Source organism: Mixophyes fleayi, chromosome 10 (genome assembly GCF_038048845.1).
Source record: "Mixophyes fleayi isolate aMixFle1 chromosome 10, aMixFle1.hap1, whole genome shotgun sequence".
NCBI lineage: Eukaryota > Metazoa > Chordata > Amphibia > Anura > Limnodynastidae > Mixophyes > Mixophyes fleayi.
This window is the reverse complement of record NC_134411.1, coordinates 75,037,697-75,062,180: the sequence shown is the minus strand read 5'-3', so window position 1 is coordinate 75,062,180 and position 24,484 is coordinate 75,037,697. Positions and strand designations below refer to the sequence as shown.

The window sequence follows — 24,484 nt, the reverse complement described above, 5'->3', positions numbered from 1 at the left end:
CTAAGCTTATCTGCTTTATAGGCTCTCTTAAATAAAAAAAACCCCTAAGTATCACACAGAGCCTGAGGATTTTAGGAGTAAAAATGGGCAGAGTAGTGAGGAGCATTGTGGTTCTTATCTGCAGTCAGGCTTCTGTGTTTCAGATTGTCAATTCCTCAGAAAACTAGGACTGATCACTAAATGGCAAAGTGAAGAAGATATTAAAAAAATACATTTCATGTCTAATATAAAAGGGGCAATATAGATTTTTTTCTTATAGGATTCAACATTTACTTCCAGATAACCACTTCTCTCATAATGGTACATGTGGCTCAACAGGTGGCCGAGCAACAATATTAGATAATATATATATAAGTAGACTCAATTGAATAACAGATCCACAGATAGATGAATACAAAATTTCAAATGGCTATCCACAAGTGCAAGCCCGTGTCAATTGCATTTACAATTTATAATTAATTGATTCAATTAGTCTCCAGGTTTTGAGCAATCTTGCAGCTATGTTACAATGTGATGTTGTAGGTAAGGATCTTCACTTATTTGGCCCCTGTGTCTGAGGTATGTACTGTTTGCAATTATTTCTGCTACATATAATAAACAAAACTAATCTAAAATCTATCAATCCCCTAATGAGCTCAAACAATTTTAATGTAATGGAGCACTGTATGTTATATAAGCAGTAATATATACACTTTTATAGCAATACCCAAAGCACAGATCCATGATATGTTTATTGAAAAAACAATGGATAGAAAAAATAGCTTTCATTATTATTATTATTATTATTATTATTAATTTTTATTTATAGGGCACCACTAGGCGTCCGTAGCGCCGTACAGGGACAAACAAAGTTACAATACAAGGTGAGACAGCACAGTACAGTAAACAATAAGCACAGTAACTCGGTGAGCTCACAGCACAGCTAGAGGGGAGGGGAGAGGGGAAGGTCCTGCATACGGCTGAGCCCGAGAGGGAGGGCCCAGATGACAGGGAAACCCCCAGAGGGGAGAGGAAGGAGCGAGAGGGGACGGGGGGAGGGGAAGAGGGTCCTCGAGGAGGAGGGCTAGGTAGCTGGAGTGCCGAGTTAAGAGTGGTGAGGACAGGAGGAGAGATGACCCTGCTCAGAGGAGCGTACAATCTAAGGGGTGGGGTAGACAGATAGAGAGACACAGGGGAGAGAGGGAGAGATAAGGATAAGGGAAGGGGAATGAAGGGGAAGAGGTAGAAGAAAAGGTAGGAAATTAAGTGGGAGACTGGAAGGCTTTAAGAAAAAGGTGGGTTGGCCCCTGTGTCTGATGTTGTAAAAAGTATTTAGCGTTTTCCTACAACTTGAGACATTTTTGCATTTGGTATTTTTGGAGTTGTATTTTAATATGTAATTATATAGGCTAAGTTTTATATTCCATTCTCAAGGATCTAGATTACGTATATAATAAACTAACTCAATGTGCTGAGAACTCAAATGCAATATACAGTAATTGTTTTTTTTTGTTTTTGTTTTGTTTTTTTGCTTCATTCAGTGATCCTAAACATAGAGTTTGATACAATCAAATTGATCCAGACAGGTTGGGGTATGTTGGGAGGTATACATAAGGGGGGATCTATAGTTAGTTACATGAGAATCTCACACATGCACAGGAATTGTAGGTGAGCATCTTGTCTGTTAGGGTTTACGAACTTGGCAATGTCATTATCTTAGCCAGGTCCAGGCTGGTTGATTTGTAGGATATTTGGGTAACTAGTGCTGCAATTCTAGCAGAGCTAGGTGTTTGCACCACAAGATATATTTACATATTGAATATGTTATTTATTTATGTATTTTAATAATAAAGTTCTTCTAAATAAGGGATGTTCTTAAATTCACCATAACATTGAACACCTGGTTATGGACCATGGAATGCATGTTTGACTAGATTATCAGATACTATCTTGTGTTTGAATTCTCTAGTTCTCTCCATGTCCTAAGCCAAAGTAACAGACAACAAATGCATGGTACAGTGTAATTATGTTTTGCACATTGACAATAGAAGAAATGACGTTGTTGTTTGTGATTGGAACCTTTTAGCTCCTATGTTCAGACGTACAATGTCCTATGTTATGTCTATTATGGGTTGATTTTGTTTCAAATTAAGGTTTCTATATGTTTTTAAAGTGTTTTATTATGCTTTTAAAGTATTTAATTATATTTTATTTGATTACTATGTGTTGTCAGTTACCCTATACATAGTTATGGCTAAGGCCCCTTCTGAAAGGTGCCTTGAGATTCTCTATGAATCATAATGCGTTGGGTGCTATTTCTGTGCTTTCAGAGTTTCATCCTGTCCGGTGATACCGTCAAGATTCTTCTGCTACAGTCCATTTATCCTGGGTTCCTTCTTAACTGCTGTGAATATTAGCAGTACAAACTTTTCATCTGACCACTGGTAGGAGGCTCTTTTGTAAAGAAAATTATATCTGAAAAATTTCTTGTGCTTCATATGGTTGCTTAATGTGAGTGAATTGGAAACAACTTCTTTTTGATGTTTTAATAGTAAAAAAAAATACATTAGTTTCCTTCTTTTTCCCCTTAGAAATATATAATTTGACAGCAGATAAGAACCACTTGGCCAATCTAGTTTACCCTATTTGATCTTTATTTTTTTTTATAATGATATCTTTATGTCTATCCCAAGCATGGTTAAATTGCTCTACTGTATTAGCCTCTACCACCTCTGATGGGAGGCTATTCCACTTATCCACTACCCTTTCTCGGAAGTAATATTTCCTCAAATTTCCTCTGAATCTACTTCCCTCCATTGTCAGTACATGTCCTTGTGTTCTTCTAATACTTCTCTTCCTTTGAAGAATGTTTCCCTCCTATTCTTTGTTAAAACCCTTAATATATTTGAAAGTTTCTATCATGTCCCCCCTTTCCCTTCTCTGTCCCAAACTATACATATTAAGATCTTTTAGTCTTTCCAGGTAAGTTTTGTGCTGTAGGACATGCCCCATTTTAGTACTTATTTGTAAGTCTATAATGTATTTATATCTTTCTAGAGTTATGACCTCCAGAACTGAACAGTAATCTAGATGAGGCCGTACCAATGACCTATACAGTGGCATTATTACTTCTTTCTTTCTGCTACTGATTCCTCTCCCTATGCAACCATGCATCTGACTTCCCTTTCTCATTGTTTTGTTACATTGCTTACCTGCCTTTAAGTCACCTGAAAATAGTGACTCCTAGATCTCTTTCGTCCTCAGTAGCTTACATTAAAGTGCCGTTAATACTATTTTTGTTTGAAACAATCTCCCCCAGTAAATCAATGCTTTTTGGGATTCTGTAAATTGCTGGATTTGAGACATTCTAGAACTCTTTAAGTGCTTCAACCAATTTTCTTACTACTGATGTAAGGCTCACGGGCCGGTAGATGCCTCTTTCTTGCTTCCACATTTGTGCAGTGGGACTACATTCCCGCTTTTCCAGTCCTCTGGAATTACTCCTGTAACTAGTGACTGGTTCAATAGACAGTCATCCTTTTTGCATATGAGGTAAATTAATTTGAGGAGCAATCATTTGTGAAAGGAACAAGCAAGCGTTGTGATGTATGCTTTATTCATGCTTTCAGAATAAAGAGAGACAATCATCAAAAGCTATGTTACATCATACATGCCAACCTTTTGAAGCTGGCTTCCAGGAGCTGGGGAGAAGAGGTGGGCGTGTTGGGGCGGGACTTGAAAAATGTCATCATTTTGGACCCACCCCCTGCTATGAATTGCTGAGAATCATGGCATTACATAACAGGGGGCGGGGCTTAGTGGCACAATCACATGCTATATCCAAGTGACCTTAATGTGAATACTTTCACAACAGGGAGGGGTGTGTTGGTGGGAGAGACAATCAGTACTTTATAGACCTGTCTGTTTGAAGTCAAATTATTATTATTTTTTTTTATTTATTTTATTTTTTTAGAATCTATTACACAATATTTCTCTTTTCTGTCGGTGTATCTCATACCGGAGTGGTATGCAAAATAAAGACTTTGATAACATATTTAGACTTTACTGTGGTTTATTTATATATTGCACATATTTTTCTTTTTAGCATTGTTTTATTTATGTTTACATGGAGATAGCGCTTAGTATCTATGCTTATTTTATATATTATTTCATTTTTAGTGTAACTTTTTTTTAGGATAATAGAGCTGCATTCTCTTAGGCGCTGAATGATGTATAATCATTTTATTGTTACAATCTCCCAAAGAACTACAGATAAGCCAATGAATGTGGTTTTATGTACAAGCAATGCATTTTAATTTTTTATTAAAGATATATATTTTATAAATACTACACTCTATTATCTTTATGTTTATTATTTAATGTTTTGTTTATTATGTATTATTATTTAATGTTTATGTTTAATGCCGATATGAACAACTGGGGAAGCTAATGATGGAACAGAAGCTAAGATCAGCCCTTTCTTTTATCCTGTGGGCTATTCTTTCCATACCGAGTCCACAGAAGATCACAACTTAGATGCTCTATGGTTCCGACTAGTACATCTAATTATTACTTAGGATAAACGATTACGTAATCACATGCTTACTGGGTTACACAATACTTCTACAATATGTTTTGGCGCCTCTTTTTCTTTTTGCAGTATATTCTGGATTTTGCACAAAGAGGTGCATAAGGAATAAGGAAGGAGGACTTAGCGTATTTTAATTCTTTAATATTATTGTAGATTACATATCATGGCTTGTCTCCATCACTAAGTACCACTAGCCTTTCTATTTGTTCACAAACCCTATAATTGTATATATTAGATCTTTCTTTCAATAATGAATTACTTATGAGTGTTTATGCATATTAGCAGCATTTCCCTGTTAACTTTATGATAGTCGATGGACTTCTATAATGTTACAGTCATGAACATGGAAGAAAACAGTCTCACTACGGAGGTATTGGCAATCGTGATCAGCCAGCGTATATTTATTTCACAAAGGTGTAAATGGAGACAATCCCGCTGATTGCACTGCAATACTACGCTCAGGAGTGAATCTCATTCATAAAGTTACTGATGGAATGAGTGTACAGTAAGTTAGTGAAATATGGCAGCTGCAAGAGGAGTTGTATTGTCAGGATTAGCGCTCCAAGTCGCCAACAGAAATCTCTACACTCTAGACCAAATCTTGTGGACCTCCGTAGGGTGCTCCATGGAAACTGAGCCATTCCAAGTACATGACAGGCCCCCAACACTAAGAGGAAAACCGCTGCCTCTCCTGTATTCAGATGAAGGATCTATGGCTACATAGCATGTGCTTGAGGAATATAACTTCACTTCAAGTCAAACTTAGCTGTTTAGAGGTCATATGTGTGACCCGCTATCAGTCCAAAGGGCTGTTACAAGGAGATTAAGTTTCCTAGAACAACTGGATCTATACATTTATACTATCCAGAACCTTTTACGCTAGGAATCTGAGATTTCTGAAATTAAAGCATCATCAATGTAAATATGACATCCCACTATCACTACTGAAGGGTTTAGGAATGTGATCTTCATGGTTGCTGCTGCACAATATATCAGCTTAACTTTCACTGGGAACCAATGACATCACTATGTACCTTGTTCATGTCATTGGTTCCTAGTGAATTGGCTAAATATTGTTTCAGGCAAAACTGCTGCCTCTATTGTGTGTGGATGATGGACAATATAAAGCATTCATATACAGGGTCTAGGGATCGCTCCATTCTACCTGTATTTTGACTCTATTTCTCAAACATCTGCTTAATTTTTTTCTTACTTACAAGAACTATGCTCCGGATTCCCCTTACATCTAGAGAAGGGATTAGGATTTGAATTTAGTTCGCCGAATCCCAAGGATCTAGCCAAACCTAAATCAAGGCAAAGTTTTAAGAACACATAGGGACACCTGTACCAAGTCCTTATTTGATCCAACTTTACCATTATTCTAGTTTGGTCATAGGGAATGTTTTCTGGCCTAAATTGTACAATAAATACAACCCTGTAAACTTCTTAAAACATAATAAAAGAACGAGACAGATGTTTTCACATGATTTAATGTAGTTTTATGAAAAAATAGAAACCTTTATTTTATAGAAACTAGACAGGCAATTTATAGGAAGGAGCATTTCAATGCCTTAGAAAAATAAAATTTCAATTTCTTAAAGCACAATTATTGCTACATAACAGTATTATCATATATTACACCAGTATGATTTATAAGATCTTCCAATATTGGTCACTTTTTATAGTTGTTCGCTGCAGCAGTCCTAACATTTAAACGAAACGAAAACTAAAGTATTTACAGGCTTGTTTTGTGTAGCAATGTAGGGGTTAATGTATAATACTGAACCAATATTCCAAACCAGCTACCATTCTGGTTGGAAAATTGTACTATCTAATACAATCAAAATAGATTTCAATTTGGCCTTTCAGTCTATGACCACTTGTAGCTCTCCAGCTGTTTTGGAACAACCTGCTCTGCCAGCCTGGAATGCTGGGTCGTATTGTTTAATAGCCAAGAGCCACACGTTTTCTACCTCTGTATTAACAGGATTTTGTTTGTGTCATGTCAGAAGTTGAGACCTTGCGCATGAGAACCCTGCACAGTGGTGTTAACTTTATATTACACTACAACAAAAGCCCAATTAAATGCCAAAGTATTCAAAAGTAATGGAATATATATATTCAATAACGTTAAGAGAATCCCAATATTCCTATACAAATTTCTGGCCTGGCAATACAATAACAAAATCCTATTCTGCATGTATTTATAAAATATATAGACAGATGGTCCTATTTAAACCAGAACTGCTGCATAAACACCAAAAGACATTACATTTAAAAAAAAAAAAATAGAAACAAAAAATCTGATCTGAAAAAAAAAGTGCACACTCATCTAAAATAACTGGTGCTCAAAAATGTACAAGCACATGGCTATGTTTTAAATCAAACAAAACTTTACACAAAATAACATTTTACATAAACTTGGCTAGATGTAGAGTGATCTGTGTATGGCTATTTCTATTTAAAAACCATCTCTAGCATTCCAAAGGAGCAGGGTACTGAAAGATCACTGGAACAGCGGCCGTTTCCTCTTGTGTCATGAGGTCATTCAGTACTAACTGCCAATTGGTTCTTGCCATGGAGATAGCAAACTCTACAATCTGCTTGCATCGATATCAAGCAGAGTCATTTCATTAATTAATTGCTTAATTCTGAGTACTGAATATACAGCCATAGACTAAAATGATGACAATAATTCAAATATCCCCAGGAGTGAGCAGCGAGATATGAGAAGTCCGCAAAGATGAGCAATTTGTCACAGAAATACAATCAGATCTTTTACTCATTCCTGGTATCCTTCAATTATAATCTCTAAAATCAGATGGAGACCTACATTACGTTCGCTCTTAAAAGTCAACCTCACTGGTCACTTGTATTCGTGTCAAATATATCTGGAAAACGACACGATGAATATGTTGGTCCATAATTTAAATTGAAAAAATGTGTTGTATATATCATCATATGTAGCAGCACTCCTCATAGTGACTGTATGAGGAGGAACTCACTGTGTATGTGTGGCACATCACAGCCATTGTTAGAGTTCTTTGGACTCAGGGATAACATACCTGTATATATTATAGATGAGCAAACCCCCGTTTTTCAAGTACCCATTTTACAAGGTTTCTCACTACAGGTAAACAGAAATGTATTTATACTGTAGCCTCTAAGTAGAAGGTGCATTGGAGATGATTAATTCTACTACAGTACCTGGACCATCTCTATAAGACCACCTTTAGTTGACACTAAAAAATATCTAAAAAAAAAAAAAAATCTAACAGGAGATGATGCATTCATGTATTCTAAAAACAATTTTCAGGAGGCACGAAAAAACACTAACTTGATGCAATTAAATTGTCTATTTTCATCTTGTTTCATAGCCATTGTTTTTATTAGCTTGAAACACAGCCATGTTGGTTCCCGGAGAAATTGGTTTAATATTGGAGTCAGGTAGCTGATTGGGCTTATTCTTACTCACTGTTGCTTTTGAAGAGCTCTTGGCCTGTTGTTGTTCTTTAGGAATAAACCTTTGTAGAAGTAATCACTTATACAATGAGGTAAATATATACCAATAAAGTACAAGAGATGTACATTTCTTCCAGCATAATATTTAACCTTCGGGTTCTCCGACAAAACGGCATCGGTGATGCTGTCTATCACAGGACTGAGGTCAGTGCTTGCTGTCTTTCCATATTTTAGAAATTGGTTTTGGGTTTCACAGATATATTCTTCACCATACTCTTGAAGCAATTCAGTTGGTAGACTTGCAAGCAACTTCTTGTGCTGATTCTCCCAGTGGGTTTTGTTATCATGAGCACCTAGAAACAATTACACAAGCAAGTGATAATGTGAGCAACAACTGTATGCTAGATTATATTTTTAAAGGTGCTCATATACACAGCAGTTCCACTGGCCAATTAGACCAAACTGGTTGCATCTTGAAGACTATATGAGACCAAAATGGCCTTGGATCACGGATTGGATCCCCGATCTGCCCATATATTGGAACCGTTATTGTATATGGCAAAATTCTGTAATAAAAAGTCAAGTTATTGCATTGCAAAGAGACCATAATTAATCTAGGTACATAGCTATAATCTTCCAGAGTTGTCTCATATCTTAATTTCTGATTTCGCAAATCTGTAATCTAGGCTCAAAAGAGCTTCAAAGAGTCACTTAAACCCACACTCAATATCATCATCATCATAATTTATTTATATAGCGCCACTGATTCCGCAGCGCTGTACAGAGAACTCATTCACATCAGTCCCTGCCCCATTGGAGCTTATAATCTAAATTCCCTAACATGCACACACAGACAGACAGACACTATGGTCGATTTTGATAACAGCCAATTAACCTACCAGTATGTTTTTGGAGTGTGGGAGGAAACCGGAGCATCCGGAGGAAACCCACGCAAACACGGGGAGAACATACAAACTCCACACAGATAAGGTCATGGTCGGGAATTGAACTCATGACCCCAGTGCTGTGAGGCAGAAGTGCTAACCACTTAGCCACCGTGCATATAGGGCCTGATTAATTAAGGAGCGTAACTGTTGATACGTATATGCGTACAATTACTCTGCACATTACCCAGAATCTGGACCATATGCCGCAAAGCGGAGCAACGTTCAATTCATCTTCAAGCACAAAAGACCTTTACTACAGCCTATGATTTCATGGCCGGTACGAGGAGGGCAATGGACGTATGTAATGTACAGTAAGGGCATGCCAAGCTCAAGCGCATGCAGCAGCGTCTGATTCAAGCTTGGGGCATCTCAAAGATACGTGGTTTTCTGTCGTAGCACTTGCATCAGCTACAGGTCTAGTCTAATTGCAGATTACTATTAATGACTGCTCAGTATGTATGCTTTAACATAGGTTTGCAATCAGAAGCAACTGTAAAAATTTATTTTATGTACAGTAGATATTACATCCGAATAAATGTATTTCATGGGGGGGAAAAAACGTTATTTTTTAATGTTTTGTCAATAATCAGTGACATTAATTTATATTACGCCAGCAAATTCTATAGCGTGTTACAATTTGGGACAAACACTGAATTGACCAATACTGGGTAAAACAGAGAAAGAGGTGAGAAGACTCTGCTCACAAGCTTACAATCTATGGGTCAGTGGGGTCGGATACATGAGGTTAAATCTACATATTGCATTTCGGTCCAGCAATATTGCAAAGGTAAAAAGTGATTGGATCATATAGCATACTAATCACACAGCATTGTTGGTTGGGGGTCAAAGGGTTGTTGTCTTGTGTGAATTGTGTAAAGGGTGGTAATAGGGTAACCTAGTGAGGTTAAGAGGGTGGTTGAGGAATATTATAAGCTTGCCTTAAGAGGTGGATTTTTAGAGAATGCTTGAAGGTTTGTAGACCAGAGGAAAGTCTTATTGTGCGAGGGAGAGAATTCCATAGAGTGGGTGCAACTCGAAAAAAGTCCTGTAAAACGGGAATGTGAGGATGTAATGAGAGTAGATGAGAGACGCAGATCTTGTGCAGAATGGATGGATTAGTCGAGTTAGGCGATACTTTGAGACAAGTGAGGAGATGTATGTAGGTGCAGTTCTGTTGATGGTCTTTTATGTTAGTAGTATTTTATATTTGATTCGGTAAAAAACAAAGACAACCAATGCATAGACTGACAAGAGTGGCTCAGCAGAGGATGTATGATTTGCAAGAAAATTCAGTCTAGCCGCTGCATGCAAAATAGATCATACTGGTGAAAGTCTGTTTAGGGGAAGACCAGTAAAGAGGAAATTGCAATAGTCAATGCGGGAGATGATGAGTGCATGAATTAGAGATTTTGCAGTGTCTTGTGTAAGATATGTGCGTATTCTGGAAATGTTTTTTAGATGTATGTAACATGATTTAGATATAGAGTCAATGGGCCGGAGTCATTTAGGAGAGCAAAGCATAAAAAAGGAGTAACTTTGCACCTGGGAAAAGCCATGTTGCTTTGGAGGGGGAGGTAAATTCAAAATGTGGGGAGAGATTTATATTTGGGATAGGACATGTTTTAGATCAACTTTAAATTTCAGTGTAAAAACAAAGCTATCAAGTATTTATGTGCTAGACCAAAAAAAACAGCCAGTATTTAACTTATGTGTAAAATAATAAACTTGCACCCCTTGCATTGTAACATGGTTTGTCTCGGAGAACATTTACTATTTTTTTTGCCTTCCTTTCCTTAATGACTCAGGCCCGATGTGAGGAACAAAGGATAGTTTAGAGACAAGGAACACACCCAAGCAGTAAGCTTGCGGGGTAGGCTCTAAGGTCATGTTGTTAACAAAAATTGAAATGTCAGGTAACTTCAGTTGGCGGGTGAGAATATTATTAACTTTGTTTTTGAAAGATTGAATATGAGTTGGAGAGAGGACATCCAAAATGAAATAGCAGAAAGACGTGGGACAACACAGCTGGCGAGAGATCAGGAGAGGATAGATAAATTTGGGTATCATCCACAGAGAGATGATACTGAAATCCAAAGGAGCTTATTAGTTTTCCAAGATAAATGATATAGAGAGATAACAGTAGAGGACCTAGTACTGAGCCTTGTGATACTCCAACTGATAAGAGAAGTGGAGCAGAGGTGGATCCAGAGAAATGAACACTGAAAGAGCGGTTAGAAAGGTAGGATGATAATCAAGATAGGACAGTGTCTTGAAGACCTAGGGTTTGTAGCGTTTGTACGAGAAGGGAGTGGTCAACAGCGTTGAATGTAGCAGAAAGATCCAGGAGAATTAGCAGAGAGTAACGCCCTTTGGTTTTAGCAGTGAGAAGGTTATTGACAACCTTAGTCAACGCAGACTCTGTGGAGTGTTGAGATCGAAAGCCTGACTGAAGAGAATCCAATTGGTTGTTTGCATAAAGGAAGCATGTGAGGCAAGTGTAGGCAAGTCTCTCTAGAAGTTTAGAGGAGCATGGGAGCTGGAGTAATGGACGGTAATTTGAGAGAGAGTTTGGGTCAGAATTTTGTATTTTCTTAATAGGAGTATTCACTGCATGCTTGTATAATGATGGGAATATACCAGTAGAGCGAAAGAGATTACGGATTTTAGTTAAAGGTGGAATGAGCACAGGAGACAGGGATCTACCGATTTGTGAGGGTATAGGATCAAGAGGAAGGAAGAGTAGGAAGATAGAAAGAGAGTAGATACTTTAACTTTCTATGCAAGATCAAATGGAGAGAGGATGCTGGGATGGAGGCTTGTCGAGATAGATTATACAATTTCTAGTCTGATCTTATTAATCTTGGGCCTGATTCATTAAGGATCTTAACTTGAGAAACTTCTTATTTCAGTCTCCTGGACAAAACCATGTTACAATGCAAGGGGTGAAAATTAGTACTCTGTTTTGCACATAAGTTAAATACTGACTGTTTTATCATGTAGCACACAAATATCAACTTTAAATTTCAGTGTACAAATAAGCTATCAAGTATTTGTGTGCTACATGAAAAAACAATCAGTATTTAACTTATGTGCAAAACAGAATACTAATTTGCTCCCCTTGCATTGTAACATGGTTTTGTCCAGGAGACTGAAATAAGAAGTTTCTTAATTTAAAGTTCCTTAATGAATCAGGCCCCTGGTCTTTCAAGCAGCCTCTAAATAAAGGGTTAGATAACTCTTGCTGCAGGACCTGCTTATAATGTCACCGTCTTCAGCCCCAATTGTTTATTTATAGTATAGATGATGGATTATGCATAAATTGGGTGCACTTATTGGGTGGACCTACTGGATTAAACTGCTATGTCACGCTGGTCTTTTAGAAGTCCATATTCATAAAGCAGAGACCATGTTGTTCTGAAATAAACCGAACTTGTGTTTGACCAATTTAAAATGTACCTGTTTTCAGAAAGAAGAGGAGATTACCGCTATTAGATGAGCCAGCACAATACTGTGGAAAGCAGAATGAATCTAAAATGGAACATCAGATGCTTTTACTAATAATTTCCTGTCCTTAAAAGTTTTTTTGTTCATCGGTCCTCGTCTACAGCTGGAGCTTGAGAGCAGTTAAATGGCAATTTGGTGAATGATATAAAGACAAAAAAAAACCAAAAAAAACTTTGGAATAATAACCAGGTCTAAAAAAATAAAAGCCAGATAGAAATGCGACCTTCACCTTGAACTACTGTGTCTAGGCTACATTAATCATTTGCAGTCTACCAAAACAATTAAGTTGTCTGGACAAAATTTTATCTGTTTATTTCGGATGTATTGCAGATACACCTAATAACTGCAACTCTAATAACTGCAAATCTATAGCAAAAACAAGAAAAAAAAAAGTTTTAAAAAGTACAAGTCTGTTACAGGAACTATGGCAATTTTGAACACAAATTCTGTACATGGGATGAAGGGCTCATCGCAATACTGCATAGCCCTCTATTCGTGTGCACATCACAACAATGTGAATGGGGAGCTTTGGGTTCCTTACCAATCAAACAACTAGTGCTGTGATTGGTTGCTGTCGGGCTGCTTTTCCTCCAATGAACACAAAATAGCATGGGAGTGTTTTATATGCTGGACATGAATTTACTATAATTTGACAAAGGGTTATATTATATGCTATATGATGTATTATATTAGTAATGGTTTGTAGAAGTCTACAGTTAATCAAGGGGGTTCTTGTTGAGTTCAATAAAAGTAAAAGTAATCAAAGTGCATAGTTCCCTATGTGTATTAATCATATAATGTGTGTATTATTGGTAGGATTTGTAAGCTCCAGCCTATCCTCCATTCCTTGAGATGAAGCACAATGATCGCTGGAACACACAGTCAACCGCATGAACTTCCTGTGCGAATGGTGGCTAAGTGGTTAGCACTTCTGCCTTACAGCACTGGGGTCATGAGTTCAAATACCGACCATGGTCTTATCTGTGTGGAGTTTGTATGTTCTCCCCGTGTTTGCGTGGGTTTCCTCCGGGTGGTCCGGTTCCCTCCCACACTCCAAAACATACTAGTAGGTTAATTGGCTGCTATCAAATTGTGTCTGTCTATCTGCCTGTCTGTGTGTATATGTTAGGGTATTTAGACTGTAAGCTCCAATGGGGCAGGGACTGATGTGAATGAGTTCTCTGTACAGCGCTGCGGAATTAGTGGCGCTATATAAATAAATGGTAAGAATAATAATTAGCTGTAAAGGAGTAATCTGCACATAGTGTGTAATCATCCAATGTCTTTATCCATAGTGGACATTGTCAAGGATGTGTGTCAGGCTGCTATTTAAGGCTTCTAACATCAATTGACTCTATTGATTGTTTCCAATAACAATGTTTACTTTAAAAGGATTATAAAATAGTGTATAAAACTATTACTGCATTAAAAAATAATACAGTGATCAGGCATTTGTGGATATTTATTATAAAGAGTGAAGTCCCCTTATAATTATAGATACTTCCATTTCCTAATAAGTAGCTATGTGTTTCATTAGTAAGCATCCGTAAGCGACATATTTTAGTGCGCACGTGATTCTCTCTACACAATCATTTCTTCTGTGGTCAGACATAAGAGTATATGACCATAATATAATCTAATTTTAAAGATGGGATCTTTGATGTAGTATTTTAAATAAATAAATATATTCAATATTCATAGATCTTGTTTGTTAAAACAATATGTAGGTAATAATAACCGATGCGATAAGGAAAAAGTTGCTGAAAAAATATAAACAAATACACTAATTCATTATTCATCTTCTATTTAAATAGGGTCAAAGTCGATATGGAGGCCTATCAATGAAAGTGTGCAATTTTTAAATAATTATAGCCTTTAGTTATCTTTATATTTTGCATATTTTGCAAGATTCGGGTCTTTAACTTTCTCTTTGTGCATCAGACATTGATTCAATTGAACCCATGCAAGCGTGGAGCCCCCCCCCTCCTGCTCCCCCCATCTAGCTCACTTGTAAATCAATAACAGGGAACAGTGTTTGACTCCTTCAAGTTTACACTGAAGTCTTACACTGTTCCTGAAACATCAAAATACAATCACAGCGTTTTACTTAGAATAATTCACTTGATTAAAACAGGTTTAAACTTAAAGTTCTATTATTGAACTCACCAAGTTACTTAAACCCCTCTGAATTCTGACCCTCCCACCTCTTGTCCTTTCCCTTCCCAACCTCCCCTTTGAATTTCCTGTATGTTACCAAACCACATCTGTTTGTATTACTGTTTCTGTTCATTTTTAAAGTCTGTTCTTTAAAAACTAATAATAAGTAATAAAAAAAAAAAGTGCACACAAAAGCTATGCTTGAGATTACATAGCATAACCTCATTATAGTATCTATAAAATTCTAGGCAGTTGAAGGAGAATAAGAAATGACAAACCTGTTTTGTAGGACGCTGGCTGGATTACACTGACTTTCACTCCCCAAGGCGACAGTTCATGACGGAAGATGTCCATTACTCGGCTCAGAGCAGCCTTGGAGGAGCCATAAGCCGCCAAAAATGGGAATGAATGCTCACCTATTACAGGGAAACAACGTTTCAGTTTACCAAAAATTTGGCAAATATGTCCGTGGCAATTCAATAATAAAAATAAATGAAAAATATTCAGCATTGGTTATTTATTGTATATAATGCACACAATTAATTTAATTCATACACCACAGAATTCATTTAGTCTTCGAGCGCAAAGGACACTTACTGACAGCCTACGATTTCAGGGGTGGAATGGGGAGGGAAATGGACGGATGCACGTAGTCAATGTACAATAATGGGGTGTCACGCTCGAGGGCACGCAACAGAGTCCGATTCAAGGGCATCTCAAAGGTAACGGTTTTCCAGCCATAACTCTTGCACCAGTAATAAGTCTAGTCTAAGTACAACTACTAGTGATGAGGGTCGTGTAAGGATGCTAGAACATGTGTTTGCAATCAGGAGCAACTGTAAAAATATATTCTTATGTACAGTAGACAGATAAAGAATATTCATTTTGCAGTATCTGTCCTTGCGTCTGTAAATGTGTTTCCAAGTTTACCATGCTGAGCGGCGTGTGTTAGTGTGTGTGTGTGGAAAAATTTTCTCAGAAAGGGCTCATCCAATTGACCTGAAATTTGGTATACTGATATTATTTGATAAAAAAATTATAATAGTGAAGTCAGTTAACTTCCATCATCCCCCCTTCCGCCCGTGGGAGGGGTAGTAAAGGCTAAATTTACTAGTTGAGGGCTCAAACTCTTGACCGTGTGGGTATTTATTTACCAGAGCCTGTGTTTGGTCATGGACAATTGTATGTCGCATTTTCACGAGTACGGAGAAGCAGTGATGTGAAAGTGCAGGTTATGAATACTGCCCTTCAAGGAAGACTGATTGAGCACAGCGATAAGGTGTTTAGCAGAAACGTTGTGTATCGAGAGGTTTTAGAACAGTAAGACGATGGAGATTAAGGATGTGGCGATGAAGATGAAGGATGAGGTGATGGAGAAGAATGATGAGGTGGTGACATGTGGACAATACCACGCTAAAAAAGGGCGCTTACGTCGGGAAGTAACGCTCTTCCCCTGAGGAGGCCTGGCCTAGCCCCAAATGCATGACAAGAACCTTTTTAACACCTTAAGTAGCTTGATTTGACTAGAATGCATGAGTATCATCCTGCTGTCAGTTCCATTTAAACTAGATATTACTCACAGTAATTGTTCCCAAGCTCATGTATTGTGTGTGTAATATCTATATATAAATATATATCACATAACATCACTGGGGGGGGGAAGATACAGGGTCCATTGGTCTGAAAAAATTGCAGACAGCAGCAAAGTAGAAACATACATATCTTTAAGATATTTAGGTATTTGTGTTTAATATAAACCTTTATATATTGCAAAATTCCTGAAACTATTGTTTTAGGTTACATAGGCTTTGATAACTTTGGCGTTTATAGCAATGTTTAATTAAATTACAGGTCAGTTTCCCTTCATTTAAAGTAATATTTTAATTGTTTTGTCCTTTGAAGTGTTTTAATAAATGAATCCGTTTAAGCACTTATAGTTATGGGTCTTGATGGATTGTGTCTCTTTAAAGAAATGAATGCATCCTTCTCCTTGTTGTTGTGCTACGGTTAAACAAAATGTTTTAATTTGTAATAGGCCAGATTCACCCTCTTTCAACAAATCACAAACCCACCTACGAAGTCTGAAAACAACAGGGTTCTTATTAATTGTTCTCACCTTACTGGAAATAATAAATATTGTGACATAGTGCAGTGTTAATGGACAGACACCGCCTCAGCTGATAGTACAAGCTTAACTGTTTGTTAAAGGTACAATCACTAATTAAAGGTGCTGACAGTTGTAATAATAGAATCTCATGGCCTAAAGGGTGCGATGACTGATAAAGACATACATTGCTACCTTTCTAAATATTAGCCCTTTGTGGTGTAACAACGTGGCTGGATCATAATAAACAGCTTTATGATATAAGTGGGGAGAACATGCAAACTACATAGAGGGCTTGATGCATCAAGGCACGTTTCTGCCAATTCTGTGCATATTGTCCGCAGAACCACCCAGAACAAGACCATACGTCACAGAACGCAGTAACAACCAATTACTCTTCGGTCGCAAAGGACGCTTACAATAGCCCATGATTTCGGGGAGGGACCGGGGCAGGGAAGCGGTGTTTGGCAGTAGTTAACGTACAGTAATGGCGCCAAACTCGAGCGCACGCAGCCACATACGATTTAAGCTTTCGGCAAATCCCAGCTACGTGTTTTTCAGCCGTATCTCTTGCTCCAGCTACAGGACTAGTCTAAGTCCCAAATACTGGTGATGACAGTCTCGTATGCATGCTATAACACGGGTGTGCAATCAGGAACAACGGTAAATATGTATTTCATGTACAGTAGAAACTAAGAACATTCTTAAATGTATTTAATGGGAAAATAATATATATTTTAAAGTTTTATCATTAATATCTATATTATTACAAGTGACATTAATAGAATATTTTTTTTTCCTTCTGTGCGCTCTTATGAGATTTGTTATCCCACATAGGTATTGGACGTACCCTGCAGTGTCTTGTGTAGTAGAACATAGCAGCTGATGGGGCGCCCTGTCTCCTCCCCTCCACTCACTGACTGTCGGGCGTGACATCATCATCACGGCCCGACAGTGTCAGAGAGGGACGGGACCCGGCAGAGAGGAGCAGCTTTATGGAGCCAAGTTAAGGTAAGTATTGGAAAGACGTGGGGGGGGGGGGGATTTTGAAAGTGTGCCTAGGGCGCCAGGGACCCTAGCACCGGCCCTGCCCGGAGAGTATAGTCATTGAACCTAAATGCTGCCACCACCAAATGGCAAGCAGAGAGACTCCTCCATTATCACCGTGGTAAGGGGCAGTTATACTCAAATGAGCTTTATGATAACCACAAGCAAAATGAATGTGGATTTCCAATGTTTACTTTAATTCAGTAGAAGAACAATGCAACTGGAAGCCAACCAGATACATTTGCTCAACAACATAGCTCTATAGTAACATCTATATGAATTTATAATTTTTACAATTTGTCTAATGTATTTACTATACACAGAGAGATCATTTGCTTTCTCTGTGCTACCTTTGCGAGTTTAAAGTGCTTGTGTTAGTGCCAAATGGTAAATCGATGTCTGTGTATCTATAACGTTACAGCTGTACAGAACTACAGAATATACCTGGAAATTTAGAAATAAATTCTAATAAAAAAAAAAAAAAGTCTCCCATGTGATTGAAGCAGTGAGGAAAAATTCAGAGCATGTAACAAGAACCTGTCATATTATATATATATATATATATATATAATATTCTGAAACTAGTTTTTTGCCTGTTAAAAGTTGTATTTACAAAATGTAGTATGAGCCAGCAAGTCTCTATGTTTTAAATACCTGGGGGTATATTTACTAAACTGCGGGTTTGAAAAGTGGAGATGTTGCCTATAACAACCAATCAGATTTTAGTTATCATCTATTTAGTACATTCTACAAAATGACAGCTAGAATCTGATTGGTTGCTATAGGCAACATCTCCACTTTTCAAACTCGCAGTTTGGTGAATATACCCCCTGAAGTCTACCTTTAATAAGGATTATAGTAATATCTATTATAATTATTTTGTGTAATGTGGACCACTACTAGTTCTCAATATTATCTTCTCTTGCGTTGTAAACATAGTAAAACCAAACCCTTAATGGCAGAATCACCAGGAAATGGATTTTAGTAAGTATTTAAAAAACAGACATCCAATATGACCCATTTCACCCAGTACAGAATTTCCTGCTTATCGCCACTTATTTGCCAATTCCAGTTACGGATAGAGTATACTTTGGTGAATGTTCTGCACAAATCAAGACGTGGTACTCCGTGGGCAAAAGTGTGAAAATTATCCATTTAGTTGATATTAGTTGATTAGCCATGCCAGGTAAGTGTTAAAATAAAGGAAAGTTTTACTTATACTTTTGCTAAACTAACGTATAGTCTAGACCTACTTGGACATTTTCTCTGTCCGCCACCTACACCCTCTAACGATCTAGTTAGGGCTCTAACCTCACTGCTTCCCATCTATATAAAATGTATGCATGGATATCAGTCTGTCCTAAGTGAACCAATAGTTAAATGTTTAGTACATGTAAATAATAAATTAATATGCCCCCCCCCCCATAAAGGATATATTTCAAGACTATAATATCTTTTAAAGGTACCTGCACTTAGGAAACGTGAGAAGACCATGATGTACAGGGTGAAATGGATCAAGCCAAATAACTGTTGATACATCATGAACAGTTATGTAGCACATAGTTACCAGCAGGGCTTCCGACGCTCACGAGTCGTCCTCTAGCGTAGCGCAGCAAAGGTAGCAGAGCTTTGGTGAGCTCCAGTGTCCCAAAGAAATTCACCTCCATGCAGCCTCTGTAGGTGGACATGAGCGACAGCTCAGCATCTCCAAAGTGAGCACAGTACCCGGCGTTATTCACCAGCGCCCACAGCCCTAAGCAGGGAGAGAAGAAAAACAAAACCTTAAAATGCCAGAAACCGCAAAGGTTAAAAGGATTAAGGAAGTAGTAAGCTGCAGTGTTTTCCTTTTCACCTGCTGGCAACAACTAGGTTTTTTCTAAAAGCCTTTGACTGCGTGCCATACTAAGTCATTGAACGGAAAACTGTATTACATTATATTGCAGTAAATTATTAATGCAACACTGTCCAAGTAAAGAACTGTTGAAAAACAAGTTAGCAGCTCTATCCTCAGTCCACCTTCTTTAAATGTGTTTACTACCAACTTAAACATGGAACAAGGCAGTGGGATAGCAATATTTATGTCATAATTAAGTTGTAATTTACAACAAGATTTCTCTTGTCCACTGTGCACAGCTATGAAACAGGAAAGTGATCTACTGGGCCCGATTCCTTAAGGAGAGCAAAATCAAAAATAAAAGGACAAAATTTGATCCTAGACAAATCCATGTTACAATGCAAGGGGTGCAAATTAGTTTATTATTTTGCGCATAAGTTAAATACTGGCTGTTTTTTCATCTAGCACACAAATACTTGATAGCTTTATTTTTACAATGAATTTTAAAGTTGATCTAGGGCATGCCTTACCCCAACTGTAAACCTGCCCCCACATTTTAAATTTACCTCCCCCCTCCAATGCACCATGGTTTTGCCAAGGGGCAAAGTTACTCTTTTTTTTTTTGCTTTACTTTCTCTAATGAATTAGGGCCCCTATGTTGGTATACTGTAAACATAGTTAAATGGATGCCATATTTAAAAGGAAATTCAATGTATAAACAAAATAATGACTACAACAAAATGCTCCACAACATAGACCCAGCGGTCACATTTATATTGTACTAAAAGGAGTTGTTCATCTTGAACAACCTATGTGATCCTCCCCTCATCCCAACCAGCAGACCCTAAGGCCCCATAACGGAAACCATGAGATTTGAGACACATTTACCCCCCCCCCCCCACCACCAGGGGCAAACGCAGGATTTGTAGAGGGGGGAGGGGGTTCCACACCACACCACCAGTGGGAGTGAGCAGCATGCATGGGGGCGTGGCTAGAATCTTAGACAGTGCTTGGCTGCTCTCCAACTCTTCTTATCACCATAATATACATGGGCAATGCTGTGTGCACTTCTGTTAGGTGCACGCAGCTCTCTCTTTTCAAGCAGAGCCGTGTGAAGCGGGGGCAGGGTCCAGTCACCTCAATTATACAGTGCCCCAGGCCTTGGAGGGGGGGTTTACAGGCACTGGGACCCCCCCCCCCCCTCGGTTTGCCTATGCACACACAGACACACCCCTACCCAGCTATTCAAGTGAAGGCGATAATGCCCAGCGCTGATGCATTTCAAAGGTATCATGCAAATGCCATTTGCCACTTCTGTCTACAGAATTTTTTACCCACTTGCAAATATTTATAGAGACTTTAAGCAGCACAACTCTAGTTGTACAGGTTAAAATAAAAAGCAATGATTACCTAATGTTGTAAAGATTGGTTCAAAAGCCTTGGGCAAGACAATGTACTATGTGATAATAATGCATTAATTTATATCAGCTGTCATCTTTATTAATTATTAATGACGGAGCGTCCTCAGGGGGATTGCATTCTTTCATTTGGAGAACATGGGAAACACCTAGATGTTAATCTATGGCATTAAGCTTTGTATTTACACATAAAACACACTCTGACAACACATAGAGGTAAGCCGTTTTTAATAGAGACAGAAGATAGAGGAGTCTCGTTAAATAAGTACTCAACATTTTAAGGAAGGACAATTTTGTACCTTGATACTCAGCAATGAGTACACTAATCGGCTACAGAAGGCAGAGACCTTGGAGAGGTTAGGTTGATATTTGCAGCAGAGTGTGTGTCATTTTCAGATCACAATGAATGTAAAAGCAGAACATGTCATTTCCTACAGAAAAGTTATGTCCACTTTTCACCAAGAAAACTGCAGACATAAAATAGATGACTGGATTTACTGTGTTCATCCTTTTCATTTTTACAACAATAGAAGTTTAGGTTTATCCTTTTTTTCATGGACTAACCTTAAGATCTACATAATAACATTTAATTGGAGCACAGCCACAACTTAGAAGACTTTGAATTAGGGACATTGTGCATTGCAGTAAAATATTTCATATGTTTGCAGGAAGCCCTTCCAGCTTAATATTTCCTGGTCCACTGATGACCCTTTCGTCTTACTCATTCCATTGAGGGTCACCGGCCAGATGACCTGTAATCATCATCATTTATATTGCACCATTAATTCCGCAGCGCTGTACAGAGAACACACTCACATCAGTCCCTGCCCCAACAGAGCTTACAGTCTAAATTCCCTAACACACACAGGTCAATTTGATAGCTGACAATTAACCTACTAGTATGTTTTTGGATTGTGGGAGGAAACCCACGCAAACACGGGGAGAACATACAAACTCCACACAGATAAGGCCATGGTCGGGAATCAAACTCATGACAAAGTGCTGTGAGGCAGGAGTGCTAACAACTAAGCCACCGTGCTGCCCAATCCAACTTTGATCAGATTTTGATCATCCACAAAGATCAGTCAGGTCAATTTAGTCCAAAATTAAAAAAATTGTTTAAATTGGTCTGTGTGTGTGGCCAGCATTCTCATCACATATCTTTTCCCAGTCATGGTACCTTCTGATTTAGTTCTCTGTATACCTTGTGTCTGTATCTGAGGATTTATTCACGTACCACTTTCAACTGTCTGCTCCCTTGTTATTCGCAGAGCATTCTGGATGTCCTCTAGTTTGGTCAAGTCCATTTGAATAATGGTCAACCGGTCTGAGCATCTCTTCTGGAGCTCCTTGGCCCCTGGGCTTTCAAGATCCAGCACAGTTGCAATCACTTTGAATCCCATGGCATCCATTTTATGGGCAGCAGACTTTCCGAATCCTGAATCGCATCCTGAAAAGAGAGTGAACATATGCAGCATAAACAATGTGTCTGCCTTGTAATACAGAATACAGTGTGGGTAGTTAATTTACCAGGGGTCAAATGGAGACAAATATTTAATACAAGTTAACCCGTGCATGATACTCATGCATTCTAGTCAAATCAAGCTACTTAAGGTGTTAAAAAGGATCTTGTCATGCATTTGGGCCATAGCCCAGGCCTCAACCACCAACCACTCCCCACTGTCACCCCCGGCAACCACCAACCACTCCCCACTGTCACCCCCGGCAACCACCAACCACTCCCAACTGTCACTTCTCCTTCAAGAAATATATATATATATTTTTAAAAATCTTTTTTAAACACTTTTAACAATTAACAAATTAAATTAACAAATTAAAAACATCTTAGTATACCAAATTTCAGCCCTTTCTGAATTTTTTTTCCACACACACTAAGAATTTAGTAGGTCAGTGTATAGCTCCGACCAGCAGGTGGCGCTGCAGCTTGGTTTTATTTTTTCCACACACACACACACACACACACACACACACAGGCAGACAGACTAACACATGCCACTAGACATTTATATATTAGATATATCTAAACAAATCAGAAATAGATGTTCTACCTGCGCACAAAAAAATTAAATATTTCCCATGTGACATATCTTCTATTAACCAATAATATACCCATTTGTAATGGTCAGTCCTTTCTAAACCACAGATGAAATCCGTCTCCTCTCTGTACCCTTTAAATATGCTCCACAAAGTTTAATTTTCATTCTGAAATGGTGTTCTGCTGCCAATTTCATATCAATGAAAACAAAACAATCATGGAAATATTATATATAGCCTAACAAAACAACTATCTCTACTGTGTGTAATCCATGTGTCCACTTTGGAAAGCAAACACACACACACATATTTAACATTAATAACATAACATAATATACAAGGGGGTAAAAGCCTAGGTCAATTTAACAAACTTGAACCCTATGGCTAAAGCCACCTGAAGATGGCATTAGACGTTCTGATCTATTGGGAGAGCATCACCGAAGAGGGATCTTTGGATCCCTCTCTCCCCTTCATTAACTAACGAAAATGGGTCTGTGCATGTGGGGCCTAAGATCACAACCCGGAGTTGCTAGTGAAGCAAACTCATCACTGGGGCAGCCTCCTATCGGAGGCACTGTCCCGGCATGATTTTTAATAGTTGCATAATACATACTTGCCAACTCTACCGGGATGTCCGGGAGACTCCCGAAATTCGGATTGGTCTCATGGACTCCCGGGAGAGCTGGCAAATCTCCCGCATGCCGCTACTGCCACCACTAAATGATGCAATTTGCGGTGAATTGCATCATTTTGGCCCCGCCCCGCGACAAAACGCCCCGCGACATTTCCGTTGCGGGGAGCGGGGCCAAAATGACGCGTTTGGCCGCGCCCCGCTCCCTCCCTCCCTCCAGTCACGCCCCTCTCCCGGAAAGAACTTAGCGAAAGTAGGTAAGTATGTCATAATATCATCCCCTATCATTGCGATAAGGGAAGATAATTAACAGGGGGGAGGTCATATGCGTCATTCATAAATATGCCCCTTAGCCTCCATAAAATACATGAAGGACCAAGCACAGTGTTAGAGTTGTAGCTTGAAAAAAAACATACAAAACAAAAACGGAATTAAAAATCTAGGTCAAATTATTTAATAAAAAAAAAAAAAAAAATACAATAAAAAAAACAAAACATAAGAGTGCGACACCAAAATGTTTACATTAGTGTTCATACATGGGCGTTGGAATGTGTCTAATGAGGAAAAGTGTTTTCTACAACAGGTAACATGAAAACTTCTTAAAAAAACCTAATGAAGTAGTATTACTAATAGGACAGACAGTTCAGCAGTGAAAAAGCACTGGAATAACTCTGTAGGATTACGGAGACACAGTTGGCAATTTAAACGAACAGGTTTTAATGAGAATTCCAACATGACGTTTGCTTTGATCACTC

General features: G+C 38.2%; 1 protein-coding gene across 1 annotated transcript in view; it reads right to left on the bottom strand.

The window, feature by feature from the left end:
* Window positions 1-6,044: 6,044 nt before the first annotated feature.
* Window positions 6,045-24,484, bottom strand: part of HSD11B2 (hydroxysteroid 11-beta dehydrogenase 2) — a 49,171-nt gene continuing 30,731 nt past the window's right edge. Inside the window, exons 2-5 of the mRNA XM_075188881.1 lie at window positions 22,281-22,493; window positions 19,359-19,544; window positions 14,919-15,056; window positions 6,045-8,385 (exon numbers count right to left, since the gene is read on the bottom strand). Coding sequence (XP_075044982.1) covers window positions 8,042-8,385; window positions 14,919-15,056; window positions 19,359-19,544; window positions 22,281-22,493 — 881 coding nt within the window. The 3' untranslated portion in view covers window positions 6,045-8,041. The remainder of the gene's footprint in view (window positions 8,386-14,918; window positions 15,057-19,358; window positions 19,545-22,280; window positions 22,494-24,484) is intronic.